The sequence below is a fragment of the Salmo salar genome, chromosome ssa07 (genome assembly GCF_905237065.1).
Source record: "Salmo salar chromosome ssa07, Ssal_v3.1, whole genome shotgun sequence".
Classification (NCBI taxonomy): domain Eukaryota; kingdom Metazoa; phylum Chordata; class Actinopteri; order Salmoniformes; family Salmonidae; genus Salmo; species Salmo salar.
In genome coordinates, this window is record NC_059448.1 from 61,716,032 (window position 1) to 61,739,116 (window position 23,085).

General features: G+C 41.7%; 1 protein-coding gene across 1 annotated transcript in view; it reads right to left on the reverse strand.

Annotated features, from left to right (window-relative positions):
• Positions 1 to 23,085, reverse strand: part of LOC106609815 (thyrotropin-releasing hormone-degrading ectoenzyme) — a 436,096-nt gene that overhangs the window by 170,808 nt on the left and 242,203 nt on the right. Inside the window, 1 exon segment of the mRNA XM_045722407.1 lies at positions 14,365 to 14,502. Coding sequence (XP_045578363.1) covers positions 14,365 to 14,502 — 138 coding nt within the window.

Below are 23,085 nucleotides of genomic sequence, written 5' to 3' on the forward strand. Positions count from 1 at the left end.
CTAAACTGTAGACCTGATCAGATATAAACCAGATCCCACTGAAAGGGCTCTTTAGCTGTCCTAAACTGTAGACCTGATCAGATATAAACCAGATTCCACTGAAAGGGCTCTTCAGCTGTCCTAAACTGTAGACGTGATCAGATATAAACCAGATCCCACTGAAAGGGTTATTTACTGTCCTAAACTGTAGACCTGATCAGATATAAACCAGATTCCACTGAAAGGGCTCTTCAGCTGTCCTAAACTGTAGACCTGATCAGATATAAACCAGATCCCACTGAAAGGGTTATTTACTGTCCTAAACTGTAGACGTGATCAGATATAAACCAGATCCCACTGAAAGGGTTATTTACTGTCCTAAACTGTAGACGTGATCAGATATAAACCAGATCCCACTGAAAGGGTTATTTACTGTCCTAAACTGTAGACGTGATCAGATATAAACCAGATCCCACTGAAAGGGTTCTTTAGCTGTCCTAAACTGTAGACGTGATCAGATATAAACCAGATCCCACTGAAAGGGTTCTTTACTGTCCTAAACTGTAGATGTGATCAGATATAAACCAGATCCCACTGAAAGGGTTCTTTACTGTCCTAAACTGTAGATGTGATCAGATATAAACCAGATCCCACTGAAAGGGTTCTTTAGCCCATCCTAAGATACATGAGGATGAGTCTGATAATGTTTATCACGTTGTTCATTTGAGTGTGTGAGAGAGAGAGAGAGAGAGAGAGAGAGAGAGAGAGAGAGAGAGAGAGAGAGAGAGAGAGACAGAGGGAGAGAGACAGAGACAGAGAAGGAGAGAGAGACAGAGAGAGAGTGTAAAGGAGAGAGAGAGAGAAGGAGAGAGAGAGACAGAGAGAGAGGGAGAGAGAGACAGAGAGAGAATGTAAAGGAGAGAGGGAGAGAAGGAGAGAGAGAGAGAAGGAGAGAGAGAGACAGAGAGAGAGTGTAAAGGACATAGGAGTCTGAGATAAGACTGTCTGGTGTATGTTGTGTGACTGACAAGGTGGGTAACACAGACGGACATGGAGAGAGAGAGGGGGTGATGAGAGGCGAGGAGGGGTGAGGAGAGGAGATTCAGGGCTCAGGCACAGCCAGGGGTGAAAGGCGGTGCTCAGCTCAAACTGATAGCCCTGGGACGTGAGGCAGCTGACGGACTGACCGTGGTGACAGGAAGCATCTCTGAGACGATGTTTACTCCACGGGAATATCTACAGGCCTAAGTCTCTGCTAAAAAGAGCTAGGCTCTCCTCTTGTCTCATCTCATCTCTATCGTCTGTCTGGTCCTAGCTGTCCGATAACCGGATGATTCAGAGATTTAGAGGGAGAGATGCCACTCGGTCCGGCCCAGACACCAAGACATGCCGACTGACACTCACAAATCAACTAAATAGGACTGAGGCAGTCCTGCTGTGAAAACTCCAGCGACATTTTTCCACTTTTTCATCATTTTATTCTCTCCGCACGTGTCTAATGCTATTCAATGATGAACATGACATACTCGCAAATCAACCAAACAGGATTGGGAGACAGCGCTGCTGCTGGGAAAACTCCAGTGTCATTCTACCTCTTCTTTTCTCTATATGTACACTTGTTGTCTAATGCTTGGCCTGTTCACCCGTTACCGTCTAGAAGGCAGAGGACACACTACAGGTGCATCAAAGCTGGGACCGAGAGACTGAAAACCAGCTTCTATCAGACTGTTAAACAGTTACCACTAGCCAGCCTCCGCCCAGTACTCTACCCTGAACCTTAATCACCGTTACTAGCAGGCTACCACCCGGTACTCTACCCTGAACCTTAATCACCGTTACTAGCAGGCTACCACCCGGTACTCTACCCTGAACCTTAGTCACCGTTACTAGCCGGCTACCACCCGGTACTCTACCCTGCCCTGAACCTTAGTCACCGTTACTAGCAGGTTACCACCAGGTACTCTAACATGAACCTTAGTCAACGTTACTAGCCGGCTACCACCCGGTACTCTACCCTGAACCTTAGTCACTGTTACTAGCAGGCTACCACCCGATACTCTACCCTGAACCTTAGTCACCGTTACTAGCAGGCTACCACCCGGTACTCTACCCTGAACCTTAGTCACCGTTACTAGCCGGCTACCACCCGGTACTCTACCCTGAACCTTAGTCACCGTTACTAGCAGGCTACCACCCGGTACTGTACCCTGAACCTTAGTCACCGTTACTAGCAGGCTACCACCCGGTACTCTACCCTCAACATTAGTCACCGTTACTAGCCGGCTACCACCCGGTACTCTACCCTGCCCTGAACCTTAGTCACCGTTACTAGCAGGCTACCACCAGGTACTCTACCCTGAACCTTAGTCACCGTTACTAGCAGGCTACCACCCGGTACTCTACCCTGAACCTTAGTCACCGTTACTAGCAGGCTACCACCCGGTACTGTACCCTGAACCTTAGTCACCGTTACTAGCAGGCTACCACCCGGTACTCTACCCTCAACATTAGTCACCGTTACTAGCCGGCTACCACCCGGTACTCTACCCTGCCCTGAACCTTAGTCACCGTTACTAGCAGGCTACCACCAGGTACTCTACCCTGAACCTTAGTCACCGTTACTAGCAGGCTACCACCCGGTACTCTACCCTGAACCTTAGTCACCGTTACTAGCAGGCTACCACCCGGTACTCTACCCTGAACCTTAGTCACCGTTACTAGCCGGCTACCACCAGGTACTGCACCCTGAACCCTAGTCACCGTTACTAGCAGGCTACCACCCGATACTCTACCCTGAACCTTAGTCACCGTTACTAGCAGGCTACCACCCGGTACTCTACCCTGAACCTTAGTCACCGTTACTAGCAGGCTACCACCCGGTACTCTACCCTGAACCTTAGTCACCGTTACTAGCAGGCTACCACCCGGTACTCTACCCTAAACCTTAGTCACCGTTACTTGTAGGCTACCACCCGGTACTCTACCCTGAAACTTAGTCACCGTTACTAGCAGGCTACCACCCGGTACTCTACCCTGAACCTTAGTCACCGTTACTAGCAGGCTACCACCAGGTACTCTACCCTGCACTGAACCTTAGTCACCGTTACTAGCCGGCTACCACCCGGTACTCTACCCTGCCCTGAACCTTAGTCACCGTTACTAGCAGGCTACCACCAGGTACTCTACCCTGAACCTTAGTCACCGTTACTAGCAGGCTACCACCCGATACTCTACCCTGAACCTTAGTCACCGTTACTAGCCGGCTACCACCAGGTACTCTACCCTGAACCTTAGTCACCGTTACTAGCAGTCTACCACCCGGTACTCTACCCTGAACCTTAGTCACCGTTACTAGCAGGCTACCACCCGGTACTCTACCCTGCCCTGAACCTTAGTCACCGTTACTAGCAGGCTACCACCCGGTACTCTACCCTGAACCTTAGTCACCGTTACTAGCAGGCTACCACCCGGTACTCTACCCTGAACCTTAGTCACCGTTACTAGCAGGCTACCACCCGGTACTGTACCCTGAACCTTAGTCACCGTTACTAGCCGGCTGCCACCCGGTACTCTACCCTGAACCTTAGTCACCGTTACTAGCAGGCTACCACCCGGTACTCTACCCTGAACCTTAGTCACCGTTACTAGCAGGCTACCACCCGGTACTCTACCCTGAACCTTAGTCACCGTTACTAGCAGGCTACCACCCGGTACTCTACACTAAACCTTAGTCACCGTTACTAGCAGGCTACCACCCGGTACTCTACCCTGAACCTTAGTCACCGTTACTAGCCGGCTACCACCAGGTACTGCACCCTGAACCCTAGTCACCGTTACTAGGAGGCTACCACCCGATACTCTACCCTGAACCTTAGTCACCGTTACTAGCAGGCTACCACCCGGTACTCTACCCTGAACCTTAGTCACCGTTACTAGCAGGCTACCACCCAGTACCCTGCCCTGAACCTTAGTCACCGTTACTAGCAGGCTACCACCCGGTACTCTACCCTGAACCTTAGTTACAGCTACTAGCAGGCTACCACCCGGTACTCTACCCTGCCCTGAACCTTAGTTACCGTTACTAGCCGGCTACCACCCGGTACTCTACCCTGAACCTTAGTCCTCGTTACTAGCCGGCTACCACCCGGTACTCTACCCTGAACCTTAGTCAACGTTACTAGCCGGCTACCACCCGGTACTCTACCCTGAACGTTAGTCACCGTTACTAGCAGGCTACCACCCGGTACTCTACCCAGAACCTTAGTCACCGTTACTAGCAGGCTACCACCCGGTACTCTACCCTGAACCTTAGTGACCGTTACTAGCAGGCTACCACCCGGTACTCTACCCTGAACCTTAGTCACCGTTACTAGCAGGCTACCACCCGGTACTCTACCCTGAACCTTAGTCACCGTTACTAGCAGGTTACCACCAGGTACTCTAACCTGAACCTTAGTCACCGTTACTAGCCGGCTACCACCCGGTACTCTACCCTGAACCTTAGTCACTGTTACTAGCAGGCTACCACCCGGTACTCTACCCTGAACCTTAGTCACCGTTACTAGCAGGCTACCACCCGGTACTCTACCCTGAACCTTAGTCACCGTTACTAGCAGGCTACCACGCGGTACTGTACCCTGAACCTTAGTCACCGTTACTAGCAGGCTACCACCCGGTACTCTACCCTCAACATTAGTCACCGTTACTAGCAGGCTACCACCCGGTACTCTACCCTGAACCTTAGTCACCGTTACTAGCAGGCTACCACCCGGTACTCTACCCTGAACCTTAGTCACCGTTACTAGCAGGCTACCACCCGGTACTCTACCCAGAACCTTAGTCACCGTTACTAGCAGGCTACCACCCGGTTTTCTACCCTGAACCTTAGTCACCGTTACTAGCAGGCTACCACCCGGTACTCTACACTAAACCTTAGTCACCGTTACTAGCAGGCTACCACCAGGTACTCTACCCTGAACCTTAGTCACCGTTACTAGCAGGCTACCACCCGGTACTCTACCCTGAACCTTAGTCACTGTTACTAGCAGGCTACCACCCGGTACTCTACCCTGAACCTTAGTCACCGTTACTAGCAGGCTACCACCCAGTACCCTGCCCTGAACCTTAGTCACCGTTACTAGCAGGCTACCACCAGGTACTCTACCCTGAACCTTAGTCACCGTTACTAGCAGTCTACCACCAGGTACTGTACCCTGAACCCTAGTCACCGTTACTAGCAGGCTACCACCAGGTACTCTACCCTGAACCTTAGTTACAGCTACTAGCAGGCTACCACCCGGTACTCTACCCTGCCCTGAACCTTAGTTACCGTTACTAGCCGGCTACCACCCGGTACTCTACCCTGAACCTTAGTCCTCGTTACTAGCAGGCTACCACCCGGTACTCTACCCTGAACCTTAGTCACCGTTACTAGCAGGTTACCACCAGGTACTCTAACCTGAACCTTAGTCACCGTTACTAGCCGGCTACCACCCGGTACTCTACCCTGCACTGAACCTTAGTCACCGTTACTAGCCGGCTACCACCAGGTACTCTACCCTGCACTGAACCTTAGTCACCGTTACTAGCCGGCTACCACCAGGTACTCTAACCTGAACCTTAGTCACCGTTACTAGCCGGCTACCACCCGGTACTCTACCCTGAACCTTAGTCACTGTTACTAGCAGGCTACCACCCGATACTCTACCCTGAACCTTAGTCACCGTTACTAGCAGGCTACCACCCGGTACTCTACCCTGAACCTTAGTCACCGTTACTAGCAGGCTACCACCCGGTACTGTACCCTGAACCTTAGTCACCGTTACTAGCAGGCTACCACCCGGTACTCTACCCTCAACATTAGTCACCGTTACTAGCAGGCTACCACCCGGTACTCTACCCTGAACCTTAGTCACCGTTACTAGCAGGCTACCACCCGGTACTCTACCCTGAACCTTAGTCACCGTTACTAGCAGGCTACCACCCGGTACTCTACCCAGAACCTTAGTCACCGTTACTAGCAGGCTACCACCCGGTACTCTACCCTGAACCTTAGTGACCGTTACTAGCCGGCTACCACCCGGTACTCTACCCTGCCCTAAACCTTAGTCACCGTTACTAGCCGGCTACCACCCGGTACTCTACCCTGAACCTTAGTCACCGTTACTAGCCGGCTACCACCCGGTACTCTACCCTGAACCTTAGTCACCGTTACTAGCTGGCTACCACCCGGTACTCTACCCTGCCCTAAACCTTAGTCACCGTTATTAGCCGGCTACCACCCGGGTTACTAGCAGGTTACCACCCGGTACTCTACCCTGAACCTTAGTCACCGTTACTAGCAGGCTACCACCCGGTACTCTACCCTAAACCTTAGTCACCGTTACTAGCTGGCTACCCCCCGGTACTCTACCCTGAACCTTAGTCATCGTTACTAGCCGGCTACCTCCTGGTACTCTACCCTGAACTACTGTCCATACACACAATCCTATAAAACTACTGTCCATACACACCATCCGATTTAACTACTGTCTATGCACACCATCCTATATAACTACTGTCTATACTGTCCATACACACCATCCTATATAACTACTGTCTATACTGTCTATACACACCATCCTATATAACTACTGTCTATACTGTCTATACACACCATCATATAATACTACTGTCTATCCTGTCTATACACACCATCCTATATAACTACTGTCTATACACACCATCCTATATAACTACTGTCTATACTGTCTCTACACACCATCCTATATAACTACTGTCCATACACACCATCCTATATAACTACTGTCTATAAACACCATCCTATATAACTACGGTCTATACACACCATCATATAATACTACTGTCTATACACACCATCCTATATAACTACTGTCTATACACACCATCCTATATAACTACTGTCTATACTGTCTATAAACACCATCCTATACAACTACTGTTTATACACACCATCCTATATAACTACTGTCAATACACACCATCCTATATAACTACTGTCTATACACACCATCCTATATAACTACTGTCTATACACACCATCCTATATAACTACTGTCTATAAACACCATCCTATATAACTACTGTCTATACACACCATCCTATATAACTACTGTCTATACACACCATCCTATATAACTACTGCCTATACTGTCTATAAACACCATCCTATACAACTACTGTCTATACACACCATCCTATATAACTACTGTCTATACACACCATCCTATATAACTACTGTCTATACTGTCTATAAACACCATCCTATATAACTACTGTCTATACACACCATCCTATATAACTACTGTCTATACACACCATCCTATACAACTACTGTCTATACACACCATCCTATATAACTACTGTCTGTTCACACCATCCTATATAACTACTGTCTATACACACCATCCTATATAACTACTGTCTATACACACCATCCTATATAACTACTGTCTATACACACCATCCTATATAACTACTGTCTATAAACACCATCCTATATAACTACTGTCTATACACACCATCCTATATAACTACTGTCTATACACACCATCCTATATAACTACTGTCTATAAACACCATCCTATATAACAACTGTCTATACACACCATCCTATATAACTACTGTCTATACACACCATCCTATATAACTACTGCCTATACTGTCTATAAACACCATCCTATACAACTACTGTCTATACACACCATCCTATATAACTACTGTCTATACACACCATCCTATATAACTACTGTCTATACTGTCTATAAACACCATCCTATATAACTACTGTCTATACACACCATCCTATATAACTACTGTCTATACACACCATCCTATACAACTACTGTCTATACACACCATCCTATATAACTACTGTCTGTTCACACCATCCTATATAACTACTGTCTATACACACCATCCTATATAACTACTGTCTATAAACACCATCCTATACAACTACTGTCTATACACACCATCCTATATAACTACTGTCTATAAACACCATCCTATATAACTACTGTCTATACACACCATCCTATATAACTACTGTCTATAAACACCATCCTATATAACTACTGTCTATACACACCATCCTATATAACTACTGTCTATACTGTCTATAAACACCATCCTATACAACTACTGTTTATACACACCATCCTATATAACTACTGTCTATACACACCATCCTATATAACTACTGTCTATACACACCATCCTATATAACTACTGTCTGTTCACACCATCCTATATAACTACTGTCTATACACACCATCCTATATAACTACTGTCTATACACACCATCCTATATAACTACTGTCTATAAACACCATCCTATATAACTACTGTCTATACACACCATCCTATATAACTACTGTCTATACACACCATCCTATATAACTACTGCCTATACTGTCTATAAACACCATCCTATACAACTACTGTCTATACACACCATCCTATATAACTACTGTCTATACACACCATCCTATATAACTACTGTCTATACTGTCTATAAACACCATCCTATATAACTACTGTCTATACACACCATCCTATATAACTACTGTCTATACACACCATCCTATACAACTACTGTCTATACACACCATCCTATATAACTACTGTCTGTTCACACCATCCTATATAACTACTGTCTATACACACCATCCTATATAACTACTGTCTATACACACCATCCTATATAACTACTGTCTATACACACCATCCTATATAACTACTGTCTATAAACACCATCCTATATAACTACTGTCTATACACACCATCCTATATAACTACTGTCTATACACACCATCCTATATAACTACTGTCTATAAACACCATCCTATATAACTACTGTCTATACACACCATCCTATATAACTACTGTCTATACACACCATCCTATATAACTACTGCCTATACTGTCTATAAACACCATCCTATACAACTACTGTCTATACACACCATCCTATATAACTACTGTCTATACACACCATCCTATATAACTACTGTCTATACTGTCTATAAACACCATCCTATATAACTACTGTCTATACACACCATCCTATATAACTACTGTCTATACACACCATCCTATACAACTACTGTCTATACACACCATCCTATATAACTACTGTCTGTTCACCATCCTATATAACTACTGTCTATACACACCATCCTATATAACTACTGTCTATAAACACCATCCTATACAACTACTGTCTATACACACCATCCTATATAACTACTGTCTATAAACACCATCCTATATAACTACTGTCTATACACACCATCCTATATAACTACTGTCTATAAACACCATCCTATATAACTACGGTCTATACACACCATCATATAATACTACTGTCTATACACACCATCCTATATAACTACTGTCTATACACACCATCCTATATAACTACTGTCTATACACACCATCCTATATAACTACTGTCTATACACACCATCCTATATAACTACTGTCTATAAACACCATCCTATATAACTACTGTCTATACACACCATCCTATATAACTACTGTCTATACACACCATCCTATATAACTACTGCCTATACTGTCTATAAACACCATCCTATACAACTACTGTCTATACACACCATCCTATATAACTACTGTCTATACACACCATCCTATATAACTACTGTCTATACTGTCTATAAACACCATCCTATATAACTACTGTCTATACACACCATCCTATATAACTACTGTCTATACACACCATCCTATACAACTACTGTCTATACACACCATCCTATATAACTACTGTCTGTTCACACCATCCTATATAACTACTGTCTATACACACCATCCTATATAACTACTGTCTATACACACCATCCTATATAACTACTGTCTATACACACCATCCTATATAACTACTGTCTATAAACACCATCCTATATAACTACTGTCTATACACACCATCCTATATAACTACTGTCTATACACACCATCCTATATAACTACTGTCTATAAACACCATCCTATATAACTACTGTCTATACACACCATCCTATATAACTACTGCCTATACTGTCTATAAACACCATCCTATATAACTACTGTCTATACACACCATCCTATATAACTACTGTCTATACACACCATCCTATATAACTACTGTCTATACTGTCTATAAACACCATCCTATATAACTACTGTCTATACACACCATCCTATATAACTACTGTCTATACACACCATCCTATACAACTACTGTCTATACACACCATCCTATATAACTACTGTCTGTTCACACCATCCTATATAACTACTGTCTATACACACCATCCTATATAACTACTGTCTATACACACCATCCTATATAACTACTGTCTATACACACCATCCTATATAACTACTGTCTATAAACACCATCCTATATAACTACTGTCTATACACACCATCCTATATAACTACTGTCTATACACACCATCCTATATAACTACTGTCTATAAACACCATCCTATATAACTACTGTCTATACACACCATCCTATATAACTACTGTCTATACACACCATCCTATATAACTACTGCCTATACTGTCTATAAACACCATCCTATATAACTACTGTCTATACACACCATCCTATATAACTACTGTCTATACACACCATCCTATACAACTACTGTCTATACACACCATCCTATATAACTACTGTCTGTTCACACCATCCTATATAACTACTGTCTATACACACCATCCTATATAACTACTGTCTATAAACACCATCCTATACAACTACTGTCTATACACACCATCCTATATAACTACTGTCTATAAACACCATCCTATATAACTACTGTCTATACACACCATCCTATATAACTACTGTCTATAAACACCATCCTATATAACTACGGTCTATACACACCATCATATAATACTACTGTCTATACACACCATCCTATATAACTACTGTCTATACACACCATCCTATATAACTACTGTCTATACACACCATCCTATATAACTACTGTCTATACACACCATCCTATATAACTACTGTCTATAAACACCATCCTATATAACTACTGTCTATACACACCATCCTATATAACTACTGTCTATACACACCATCCTATATAACTACTGCCTATACTGTCTATAAACACCATCCTATACAACTACTGTCTATACACACCATCCTATATAACTACTGTCTATACACACCATCCTATATAACTACTGTCTATACTGTCTATAAACACCATCCTATATAACTACTGTCTATACACACCATCCTATATAACTACTGTCTATACACACCATCCTATACAACTACTGTCTATACACACCATCCTATATAACTACTGTCTGTTCACACCATCCTATATAACTACTGTCTATACACACCATCCTATATAACTACTGTCTATACACACCATCCTATATAACTACTGTCTATACACACCATCCTATATAACTACTGTCTATAAACACCATCCTATATAACTACTGTCTATACACACCATCCTATATAACTACTGTCTATACACACCATCCTATATAACTACTGTCTATAAACACCATCCTATATAACTACTGTCTATACACACCATCCTATATAACTACTGTCTATACACACCATCCTATATAACTACTGCCTATACTGTCTATAAACACCATCCTATACAACTACTGTCTATACACACCATCCTATATAACTACTGTCTATACACACCATCCTATATAACTACTGTCTATACTGTCTATAAACACCATCCTATATAACTACTGTCTATACACACCATCCTATATAACTACTGTCTATACACACCATCCTATACAACTACTGTCTATACACACCATCCTATATAACTACTGTCTGTTCACACCATCCTATATAACTACTGTCTATACACACCATCCTATATAACTACTGTCTATAAACACCATCCTATACAACTACTGTCTATACACACCATCCTATATAACTACTGTCTATAAACACCATCCTATATAACTACTGTCTATACACACCATCCTATATAACTACTGTCTATACACACCATCCTATATAACTACTGTCTATACTGTCTATAAACACCATCCTATACAACTACTGTCTATACACACCATCCTTTACAACTACTGTCTATACTGTCTATACACACCATCCTATATAACTACTGTCTATACTGTCTATAAACACCATCCTATACAACTACTGTCTATACACACCATTCTATATAACTGCTGTCCATACACACCATCCTATATAACTACTGTCTATAAACACCATCCTATATAATGACATTGCTCGTTCTTATATTTCTATATTTCTGAATTCCTCTCTTTTTATTTTGGGGGATTTGTGTGTATTATTTTGTATTGTTAGGTAGGAACATGAACACAGGGAAAATTTCACTGCACCTGTGATAACATCTGCAAAATGTGTGTACGCGACCAATCTAATTCGATTGGTCTGTAGTGATGAACACTGTTTCATAGGTCAGAGACATGGTTTTCTCCATCTGTACACTTGTTGTCTGTTGCTTGGTATGCAGTCATGAACATTGTTTCTTTCACAGGGCTATATAAAACCATTTATCTGGAGAGAGATGTGATTACTGAGATTCAGCCTGCTCCCTAGATGAGCTGTTTATTGTGCTATCATACCCCAGGGGCCGTCTCTCTCTCTCTCTCTCTCTCTCTCTCTCTCTCTCTCTCTCTCTCTCTCTCTCTCTCTCTCTCATTTTTTTCTCCTCCCTGCACCCCATTCTCATTTTGGAGGAAAAGTCCCTCTGATTTATATGCAAAGTTTATTTTATTTTATTAAACCCAAATTGTTCATATCAAACATCCAGGAGATTAATTCAATCTAAACGCTGTCATAGTTTAGTATGCAATACAGGTGTGGTTGAGGTGTTACTGTGGAATATAATAATACAGGTGTGGTTGAGGTGTTACTGTGGAATATAATAATACAGGTGTGGTTGAGGTGTTACTGTAGAATATAATAATACAGGTGTGTTTGAGGTGTTACTGTAGAATATAATAATACAGGTGTGGTTGAGGTGTTACTGTGGAATATAATAATACAGGTGTGGTTGAGGTGTTACTGTAGAATATAATAATACAGGTGTGGTTGAGGTGTTACTGTGGAATATAATAATACAGGTGTGGTTGAGGTGTTACTGTAGAATATAATAATACAGGTGTGGTTGAGGTGTTACTGTAGAATATAATAATACAGGTGTGGTTGAGGTGTTACTGTGGAATATAATAATACAGGTGTGGTTGAGGTGGTACTGTAGAATATAATAATACAGGTGTGGTTGAGGTGGTACTGTAGAATATAATAATACAGGTGTGGTTGAGGTGGTACTGTAGAATATAATAATACAGGTGTGGTTGAGGTGTTACTGTGGAATATAATAATACAGGTGTGGTTGAGGTGTTACTGTAGAATATAATAATACAGGTGTGGTTGAGGTGTTACTGTAGAATATAATAATACAGGTGTGGTTGAGGTGTTACTGTAGAATATAATAATACAGGTGTGGTTGAGGTGTTACTGTAGAATATAATAATACAGGTGTGGTTGAGGTGTTACTGTAGAATATAATAATACAGGTGTGGTTGAGGTGTTACTGTAGAATATAATAATGCAGGTGTGGTTGAGGTGTTACTGTAGAATATAATAATACAGGTGTGGTTGAGGTGTTACTGTAGAATATAATAATACAGGTGTGGTTGAGGTGTTACTGTGGAATATAATAATACAGGTGTGGTTGAGGTGTTACTGTAGAATATAATAATACAGGTGTGGTTGAGGTGTTACTGTAGAATATAATAATACAGGTGTGGTTGAGGTGTTACTGTAGAATATAATAATACAGGTGTGGTTGAGGTGTTACTGTAGAATATAATAATACAGGTGTGGTTGAGGTGTTACTGTAGAATATAATAATACAGGTGTGGTTGAGGTGTTACTGTGGAATATAATAATACAGGTGTGGTTGAGGTGTTACTGTAGAATATAATAATACAGGTGTGGTTGAGGTGTTACTGCAGAATATAATAATACAGGTGTGGTTGAGGTGTTACTGTAGAATATAATAATACAGGTGTGGTTGAGGTGTTACTGTAGAATATAATAATACAGGTGTGGTTGAGGTGTTACTGTAGAATATAATAATACAGGTGTGGTAGGTGTTACTGTGGAATATAATAATACAGGTGTGGTTGAGGTGTTACTGTAGAATATAATAATACAGGTGTGGTTGAGGTGGTACTGTAGAATATAATAATACAGGTGTGGTTGAGGTGTTACTGTAGAATATAATAATACAGTGGTGTGCCTGTGTGCATGGCATACCAATAGCCTACCTTCTTGTATGCGATCCAGTCGAACACTCTGTCTATGTCCGTGGCGTCGTACACCTCCTGAGAGATAGGATGGGAGCTGGCCAGACCGTCCAGCATCATCACCTCATGGAGAACATCAGTCAGGAAACGCTGCTTCTCCTGAGGGTCACAGGGTCAGAGGTCAAAGGTCAGAGAGGTCGATGACACACGAGATAGGTGTCAGTCACTACTGTAGCAAAACAACAACGAATACAACGGGGAAGCACTTGGAAAGAGGTCTTCTGAACTCAGTAGGACTACTTGGTTAAATAAAGAGGTCTTCTGAACTCAGTAGGACTACTTGGTTAAATAAAGAGGTCTTCTGACCTCAATGGGACTACTTGGTTAAATAAAGAGGTCTTCTGAACTCAATAGGACTACTTGGTTAAATAAAGAGATCTTCTGAACTCAGTAGGACTACTTGGTTAAATAAAGAGGTCTTCTGAACTCAGTAGGACTACTTGGTTAAATAAAGAGGTCTTTTGACCTCAATGGGACTACTTGGTTAAATAAAGAGGTCTTCTGAACTCAGTAGGACTACTTGGTTAAATAAAGAGGTCTTCTGACCTCAATAGGACTACTTGGTTAAATAAAGAGGTCTTCTGACCTCAATGGGACTACTTGCGTGGCGGATGAATCAAAATTAGTTGGGTAACATAGATAATTAAGATGTTTTATTTGTATAATATGCTTATGTGAGATACTTGTCATTAGAATGTATCCCTTTGGATAATGAATGCTGGCAGTTGCACTTTTCCCTTAGCTAGGGCTCAGTCACTTGGGGCCCAGAGAGGGGAGAGGTTAGGCTTGTCTTTCCCATGTCCCTAGTGCTATGCAGAATATCAGAAAGGGAAGAGGACAGAATGGAACATTGTCTTCATATGTGAATGTGTCTTTACCTATTCTTAAACCATGTGAAGGGATGGCGTGATTAATGGGGAACCAATTACTTGTCTCCACAATGTCTGTGTGCAAGTCACTCCCCTCAGTGAGCTTGTCCAGGAGTGGAGTCAAGAGGGGGTTTACTTGAGATGGGAGTATCTAGAGTTGTCAATTGATTTATGCCATTGGATGAGATGGTGTTTTTGTACTATGATGTACCAGGAATGAGATTAGAACCTCGTCTTAGGGACCAAACTGAACGATAATTTATAGCGAATGTTATCTGGCTATGGGATACTCCTTTCTCAAATATAAAGTCTTTCTTTGTGAACTGTTCCTAAGATCTGTGGTTCGTCATGTACTTTGAGTGGGGTGTATCTTGGCTATAAAAGATCTTTGTACTTTTGTGTTGTCACTTTCAATGGTTCATTGGAGATGGTGCATCATTGAAAGTCAAGTGCTTTTGCAAAGCTCTTATTATTAAAGATGTAGTTTTAAGTATAACTCTGACTGGTGTGTGAAGTTTGTAACTCTCCTCATTTGGTAATGCAGAAATTAGCCACCACACTTGGTTAAATAAAGAGGTCTTCTGACTTCAATGGGACTACATGGTTAAATAAAGGTTAAAAAGAGACAAAGTTATAAAGCTTAGGTAAATGTACTGTATGTACTGAGGTAATGTTTGGGTAAACTTAGGGGGTTCCAGGTAACAGTATTTTCCTGTGGGTCTTATAATGATTGGACTCATCCTACTGAGGACGATGGGGGATAATACCTTTCAATGAGTCTGAGGAAGGTTTGATTCCAATATAATCCATTAATCCAAGATAATTATTATTCAAAGGTGATGAGAGCTCATCGAAATGCACTAACACCCCAAACATTTAGGAGAAAAAACGTCTTGGTAAATGGAACAATCCCACACTTCACACCTCTCCCCCTCAGATAGGGTGAGGCACGACTGCACCACGAGGTGGCAGGAAGGAAAAGGAGAGAACAGCCTTCTGGGTAGTTAATAGCTCATTTGTTATGAAAATTGATTTCCCCGAAAAAGCAAGATGCTAATGTCAGCCTTCTGGGATGTTACGGGAGAGTGGGAAAGAGAGAGAGAGAGAGAGAGAGAGAGAGAGAGAGAGAGAGAGAGAGAGAGAGAGAGAGAGAGAGAGAAAGAGAGAGAGAGGAGTGTGGTAGACAGAGAGAGAGGGAGAGAGAACCAAAGAGACAGAGAGAGAGAGAGAGAGGGAGACATGATTTGTGCATAATGATGTTTGATTTTAAGCTCTCTGTCCCGTCCGTGTTATGGAGGGAGAGGTGGAGACTTAGCGGACATCGTCACGTCTCAGCCGAAGCGGTTATAAATGCAACATCTTCCTCATAGAGGATTATGAAACAGCTAATTGCCAGTTATCCACTTTATATAGTTTAATAAAACATCTGCCAGCCGCGTTAGTACTTTCTTCTCTTTAAAAAATTAGCGACTCCATTGCCAGAGAATAAGTTTCTGCATGATCAATCCAGCCCCTGAGTAAATCACAGTGGTTTTCTCTCCATTCCTTTTTATTTATAACATTATATTAATCTTAATGGAGTTCTTATTGTATGACATTATATTCCTCTTAATGGAGTTCTTATTGTATGACATTATATTCCTCTTAATGGAGTTCTTATTGTATGACATTATATTCCTCTTAATGGAGTTCTTATTGTATGACATTATATTAATCTTAATGGAGTTTTTATTGTATGACATTATATTCCTCTTAATGGAGTTCTTATTGTATGACATTATATTCCTCTTAATGGAGTTCTTATTGTATAACATTATATTCCTCTTAATGGAGTTCTTATTGTATGACATTATATTAATCTTAATGGAGTTCTTATTGTATGACATTATATTAATCTTAATGGAGTTCTTATTGTATGACATTATATTCCTCTTAATGGAGTTCTTATTGTATGACATTATATTCCTCTTAATGGAGTTCTTATTGTATAACATTATATTCCTCTTAATGGAGTTCTTATTGTATAACATTATATTCCTCTTAATGGAGTTCTTATTGTATAACATTATATTCCTCTTAATGGAATTCTTATAAGGCAACCCAGATTGTGTGTTGATTCTTATTAAAAAAGTAATTAAACATTGATAATGTAATACTGAATTATGGTAATTATGCTCAACTAGATTATTCTCTATGGAAATAAATGTTGGCCGGAAAATCATTGCTGTGTGCCATCTCTCCATCTATCGATGAAACAATAACAAAACATCTCTCAATGGAACAAACAAACAATTTGATTCTTATTCAGGAGTTGACCATTATTCAAAAGCAACACAAAGCACATTTGAGTGAAATTACCTTCTAATAGAAATGTCCACAACACTAGGTAAGATATAATTACCCTTTGATAATGCCAGGGGCAGCTTTCAGTGTTTTGTTTTGAAGTCTTTCAAAGACATTAAGTACTCAATATTCTTTTGATTACAATATAGAAGGGATGCTGTAACCAGTTAATAATAATGGAAAAAAGTAGTCCACCATATAGGGAATAGGGTGTCATTTGGGACGCAGATAATAACAATGTCTGTTGCCTTACGTGAGTAAACAATAATATTGACTTAATTATTGCAGTCAATCACTATGGCAAAGCAGCAGTTATTTTATGTTTGAGGAATACGTTTAGAGTTTATATTCTGTCTGTATTCCTGGCTGGACAAATTTAAGTATGAGTGAGATGTCATGGCTCGCGAGTGGCCCAGCGGTCTAAGACACTGCACCTCAGTGCTAGAGGTGTCACTACAGACCCTGGTTCGATTCCAGGCTGTATCACAGAGGTCTAAGACACTGCACCTCAGTGCTAGAGGCATCACTACAGACCCATCACTACAGAGGCTGTATCATAACCGGCCGTGATTGGGAGTCCCATAGAGCAGCGCGCAATTGACCCAGCGTCGTCCGAGTTTGGCCGGGGTAGGCCGTCATTGTAAATAATAATTTGTTCTTAACTAACTTGCCCAGTTAAATAAAGGTTCAATAGATAAAATGCGTAGCGGTAGAAACAGTCAAAACTCGTAAAGGATTTTAAAAAACATTGTAATAAATGCAAGTTGGACAATGGATGAAGATACTTCACACTTTTAGAATTTGTATAATCAATAAGATGCTGACTGAATTATTAGCACATAAAACATTTTACTGGAGTGGATAAATAATTCATGTAGTTCAGGTATTGTGGTGGGAATTCAGGTATTCTATTTATTTTCAAATGTCACTTATTATTTTTCTGAGAATGCAGTCATATATACATTTTGTTAGTGTATCAGGTTAAAATTAAATGTGCCTCATTTGCATAAATACACTGGGTATATTTGCATATATGAAACAATTAACATAAAGGGGTGGAACAAGGCTGGAACCACCAAAACACTTGCTCTGTCTAGACCTACCTGCACTAAAATATACTGTCTAGACCTACCTGCACTAAAATATACTGTCTAGATCTACCTGCACTAAAATATACTGTCTAGACCTACCTGCACTAAAATATACTGTCTAGACCTACCTGCACTAAAATATACTGTCTAGATCTACCTGCACTAAAATATACTGTCTAGTCCTACCTGCACTAAAATATACTGTCTAGACCTACCTGCACTAAAATATACTGTCTAGACCTACCTGCACTAAAATATACTGTCTAGATCTACCTGCACTAAAATATACTGTCCAGACCTACCTGCACTAAAATATACTGTCTAGATCTACCTGCACTAAAATATACTGTCTAGTCCTACCTGCACTAAAATATACTGTCTAGACCTACCTGCACTAAAATATACTGTCTAGACCTACCTGCACTAAAATATACTGTCTAGACCTACCTGCACTAAAATATACTGTCTAGACCTACCTGCACTAAAATATACTGTCTAGACCTACCTGCACTAAAATATACTGTCTAGTCCTACCTGCACTAAAATATACTGTCTAGACCTACCTGCACTAAAATATACTGTCTAGACCTACCTGCACTCACATGTACTGTCTAGACCTACCTGCACTCACATGTACTGTCTAGTCCTACCTGCACTAAAATATACTGTCTAGACCTACCTGCACTCACATGTACTGTCTAGACCTACCTGTACTCACATGTACTGTCTAGTCCTACCTGCACTCACATGTAGTGTCTAGACCTACCTGCACTCACATGTACTGTCTAGTCCTACCTGCACTAAAATATACTGTCTAGACCTACCTGCACTAAAATATACTGTCTAGACCTACCTGCACTAAAATATACTGTCTAGACCTACCTGCACTAAAATATACTGTCTAGAACTACCTGCACACACATGTACTGTCTACACCTACCTGCACTAAAATATACTGTCTAGACCTACCTGCACTAAAATATACTGTCTAGTCCTACCTGCACTAAAATATACTGTCTAGACCTACCTGCACTCACATGTACTGTCTAGTACTACCTGCACTCACATGTACTGTCTAGTCCTACCTGCACTCACATGTACTGTCTAGTCCTACCTGCACTCACATGTACTGTCTAGACCTACCTGCACTCACGTGTACTGTCTAGACCTACCTGCACTCACATGTACTGTCTAGACCTACCTGCACTCACATGTACTGTCTAGACCTACCTGCACTCACATGTAGTGTCTAGACATACCTGCACTCACATGTAGTGTCTAGTCCTACCTGCACTCACATGTACTGTCTAGTCCTACCTGCACTCACATGTACTTTCTAGACTGCCTCATTAATTATTGTTGCTGTCACGTTCTCTTGCATAATTCAACAAGTGTGTCAATAGAAAGAAACCCTTGGTTTTAAAATCGACACGCTTGGCTCTAGATTCAATTTCACAAAAACAAAAACGATCACCCATCAAAATAAAGTTATGTTTCTTCTCTTTCTTGTGATGTACTGCAAGTGTTGATGAATCTTTAGCGTTCTTATAGCCTATGTATTCCACTGAGCCCATTTCAGCCATTACCAGGATGTGGTTGACAGGTCTTTACAAACATTTACGCGGTTGTAACGTTAACTGGAGAAAAAAAACGACAGGCACAAGCAAAGACTATGAAAGAATCGCAGGAGTAAAATGAAAGTAATCAATCCAGCAAGATTTAAGTGTCAAGTGGATTTTGCCCCCCCCGGGCATGCGGCGTTGCTACTAGCAACATCTGGAGTGAAGAGTGCAACGTCTTGATATTGTCTGGACCCTCTCGCTCAGTCAACTCTATCTGAAGTTATATTATCTGTCCAGGAAAAGACATTGAGGAGGGAGGGAGGGAGAGGAGGGAGGGAGGGAGGGAGGGAGGGAGGGAGGGAGGGAGGGAGGGAGAAAGTGAGAGAGAGAGAGAGAATGAGGAAGGAGAGATATATACAAGTAGAGAGAGAATAGAGAGAGAGAGAGAGAGAGAGAGAGAGAACGAGAGAGGGACAGAGAGAGAGAGAGCGAGAGAGAGACAGAGAGAGCGAGGGACAGTGTTGACTAGCTAAGGAAGTGTGGATGTCATGTAAGTCACATGACAGCTCTATGAAATGAGTTAACAGAACCCTTCATCTGGACCATGTGTGTCCTCAACATGAGCTTCAGTCCTGATCATATTTCATCTGGGTTATTCTCTCTCTCTGCCCTGCCACTGTATTAAGACTGCTACCTCAGCACTGGGCCGCTGGCCGCTCAGGACTGTGCCCCACACACACACACATACACACCATCTGCCTGCACAGGTCTTACACCTCAGGAAGGCAGTGCCTGTGTCCCAAATCGCATCCTAATCCCTATATTGCATTATGTTTGACCAGAGCGTGTCAAAAGTAGTGCACTATAAAGGGTACAGGTTGTCATTTGGGACACAACCAATTCTTTCCTTCTAATGAGGCGTTCCTCAGCAGACTGTCTAGTAGAGAGAGACACAGAGAGAAACAAAGAGAGAAACAGACAGAGAGAGAAACAGAGAGAGATACAGACAGAGAGAGAGATACAGACAGAGAGAGAGATACAGACAGAGAGAGATACAGACAGAGAGAGAGAGATACAGACAGAGAGAGAGATACAGACAGAGAGAGAGATACAGACAGAGAGAGAAACAGACAGAGAGAGAGATACAGACAGAGAGAGAAACAGACAGAGAGAGAGAGATACAGACAGAGAGAGAGAGAAACAGACAGAGAGAGAGAGAGATACAGACAGAGAGAGAGATACAGACAGAGAGAGAGATACAGACAGAGAGAGAGAAACAGACAGAGAGAGAGATACAGACAGAGAGATACAGACAGAGAGAGATACAGACAGAGAGAGAGAAACAGACAGAGAGAGAGATACAGACAGAGAGAGAGAGATACAGACAGAGAGAGAGATACAGACAGAGAGAGAGATAGACAGAGAGAGAGAGATACAGACAGAGAGAGAGATACAGACAGAGAGAGAGATACAGACAGAGAGAGAGATACAGACAGAGAGAGAGAGATACAGAGAGAGAGAGAGATACAGACAGAGAGAGAGCTACAGACAGAGAGAGAGAGATACAGACAGAGAGAGAGATACAGACAGAGAGAGAGACAGAGAGAAACATACAGAGAGAGAGATACAGACAGAGAGAGAGATACAGACAGAGAGAGAGAAACAGACAGAGAGAGAGATACAGACAGAGAGAGAGAGATACAGAGAGAGAGATACAGACAGAGAGAGAGATACAGACAGAGAGAGAGAGATACAGAGAGAGAGAGAGATACAGACAGAGAGAGAGATACAGACAGAGAGAGAGAGAGATACAGACAGAGAGAGAGATACAGACAGAGAGAGAGATACAGAGAGAAATACAGACAGAGAGAGAGATACAGACAGAGAGAGAGATACAGACAGAGAGAGAGATACAGACAGAGAGAGAGATACAGACAGAGAGAGAAACAGTTGTTCTATTGCCAACATGACTAGCTAAGTTATAAAATATGATCTTACAGTGTTAGACTTTCACAAGGCAATTCAGAGAGACAGATCATAACTGTGGTGTGGATAGAAAGGAGTCATGACTGCATTCAGGTCTGTGTGCCACGATAAACTTTCATCACAATAAACAAACATAAACTCATTCTGTTCACAACAACCCAGGGTGTGATCCCATGTCACCTGGTAACTGTAAATCAAACAGACTCATTCTGTTCACAACAACCCAGGGTGTGACCCCATGTCACCTGGTAACTGTACATCAAACAGACTCATTCTGTTCACAACAACCCAGGGTGTGATCCCATGTCACCTGGTAACTGTAAATCAAACAGACTCATTCTGTTCACAACAACCCAGGGTGTGATCCCATGTCACCTGGTAACTGTAAATCAAACAGACTCATTGTGTTCACAACAACCCAGGGTGTGATCCCATGTCACCTGGTAACTGTAAATCAAACAGACTCATTCTGTTCACAACAACCCAGGGTGTGACCCCATGTCACCTGGTAACTGTACATCAAACAGACTCATTCTGTTCACAACAACCCAGGGTGTGACCCCATGTCACCTGGTAACTGTACATCAAACATGGTGATGATAAATGTAGACAGTGTACATGACATCAGTTGTATGATATGGAAATGTGAACTGCACATTTGGACTCACAGGTGTTTGGCTTGCTTGTGTGACATCCAGTGGTGTAAAGTACTTAAGTAAAAATACTTTAAAGTACTACTTAAGTCGTTTTTTTTTGTTGGTATCTGTACTTTACTTTACTATTTATATTTTGGACAACTTTTACTTTTATTTCACTACATTCCTAAAGAAA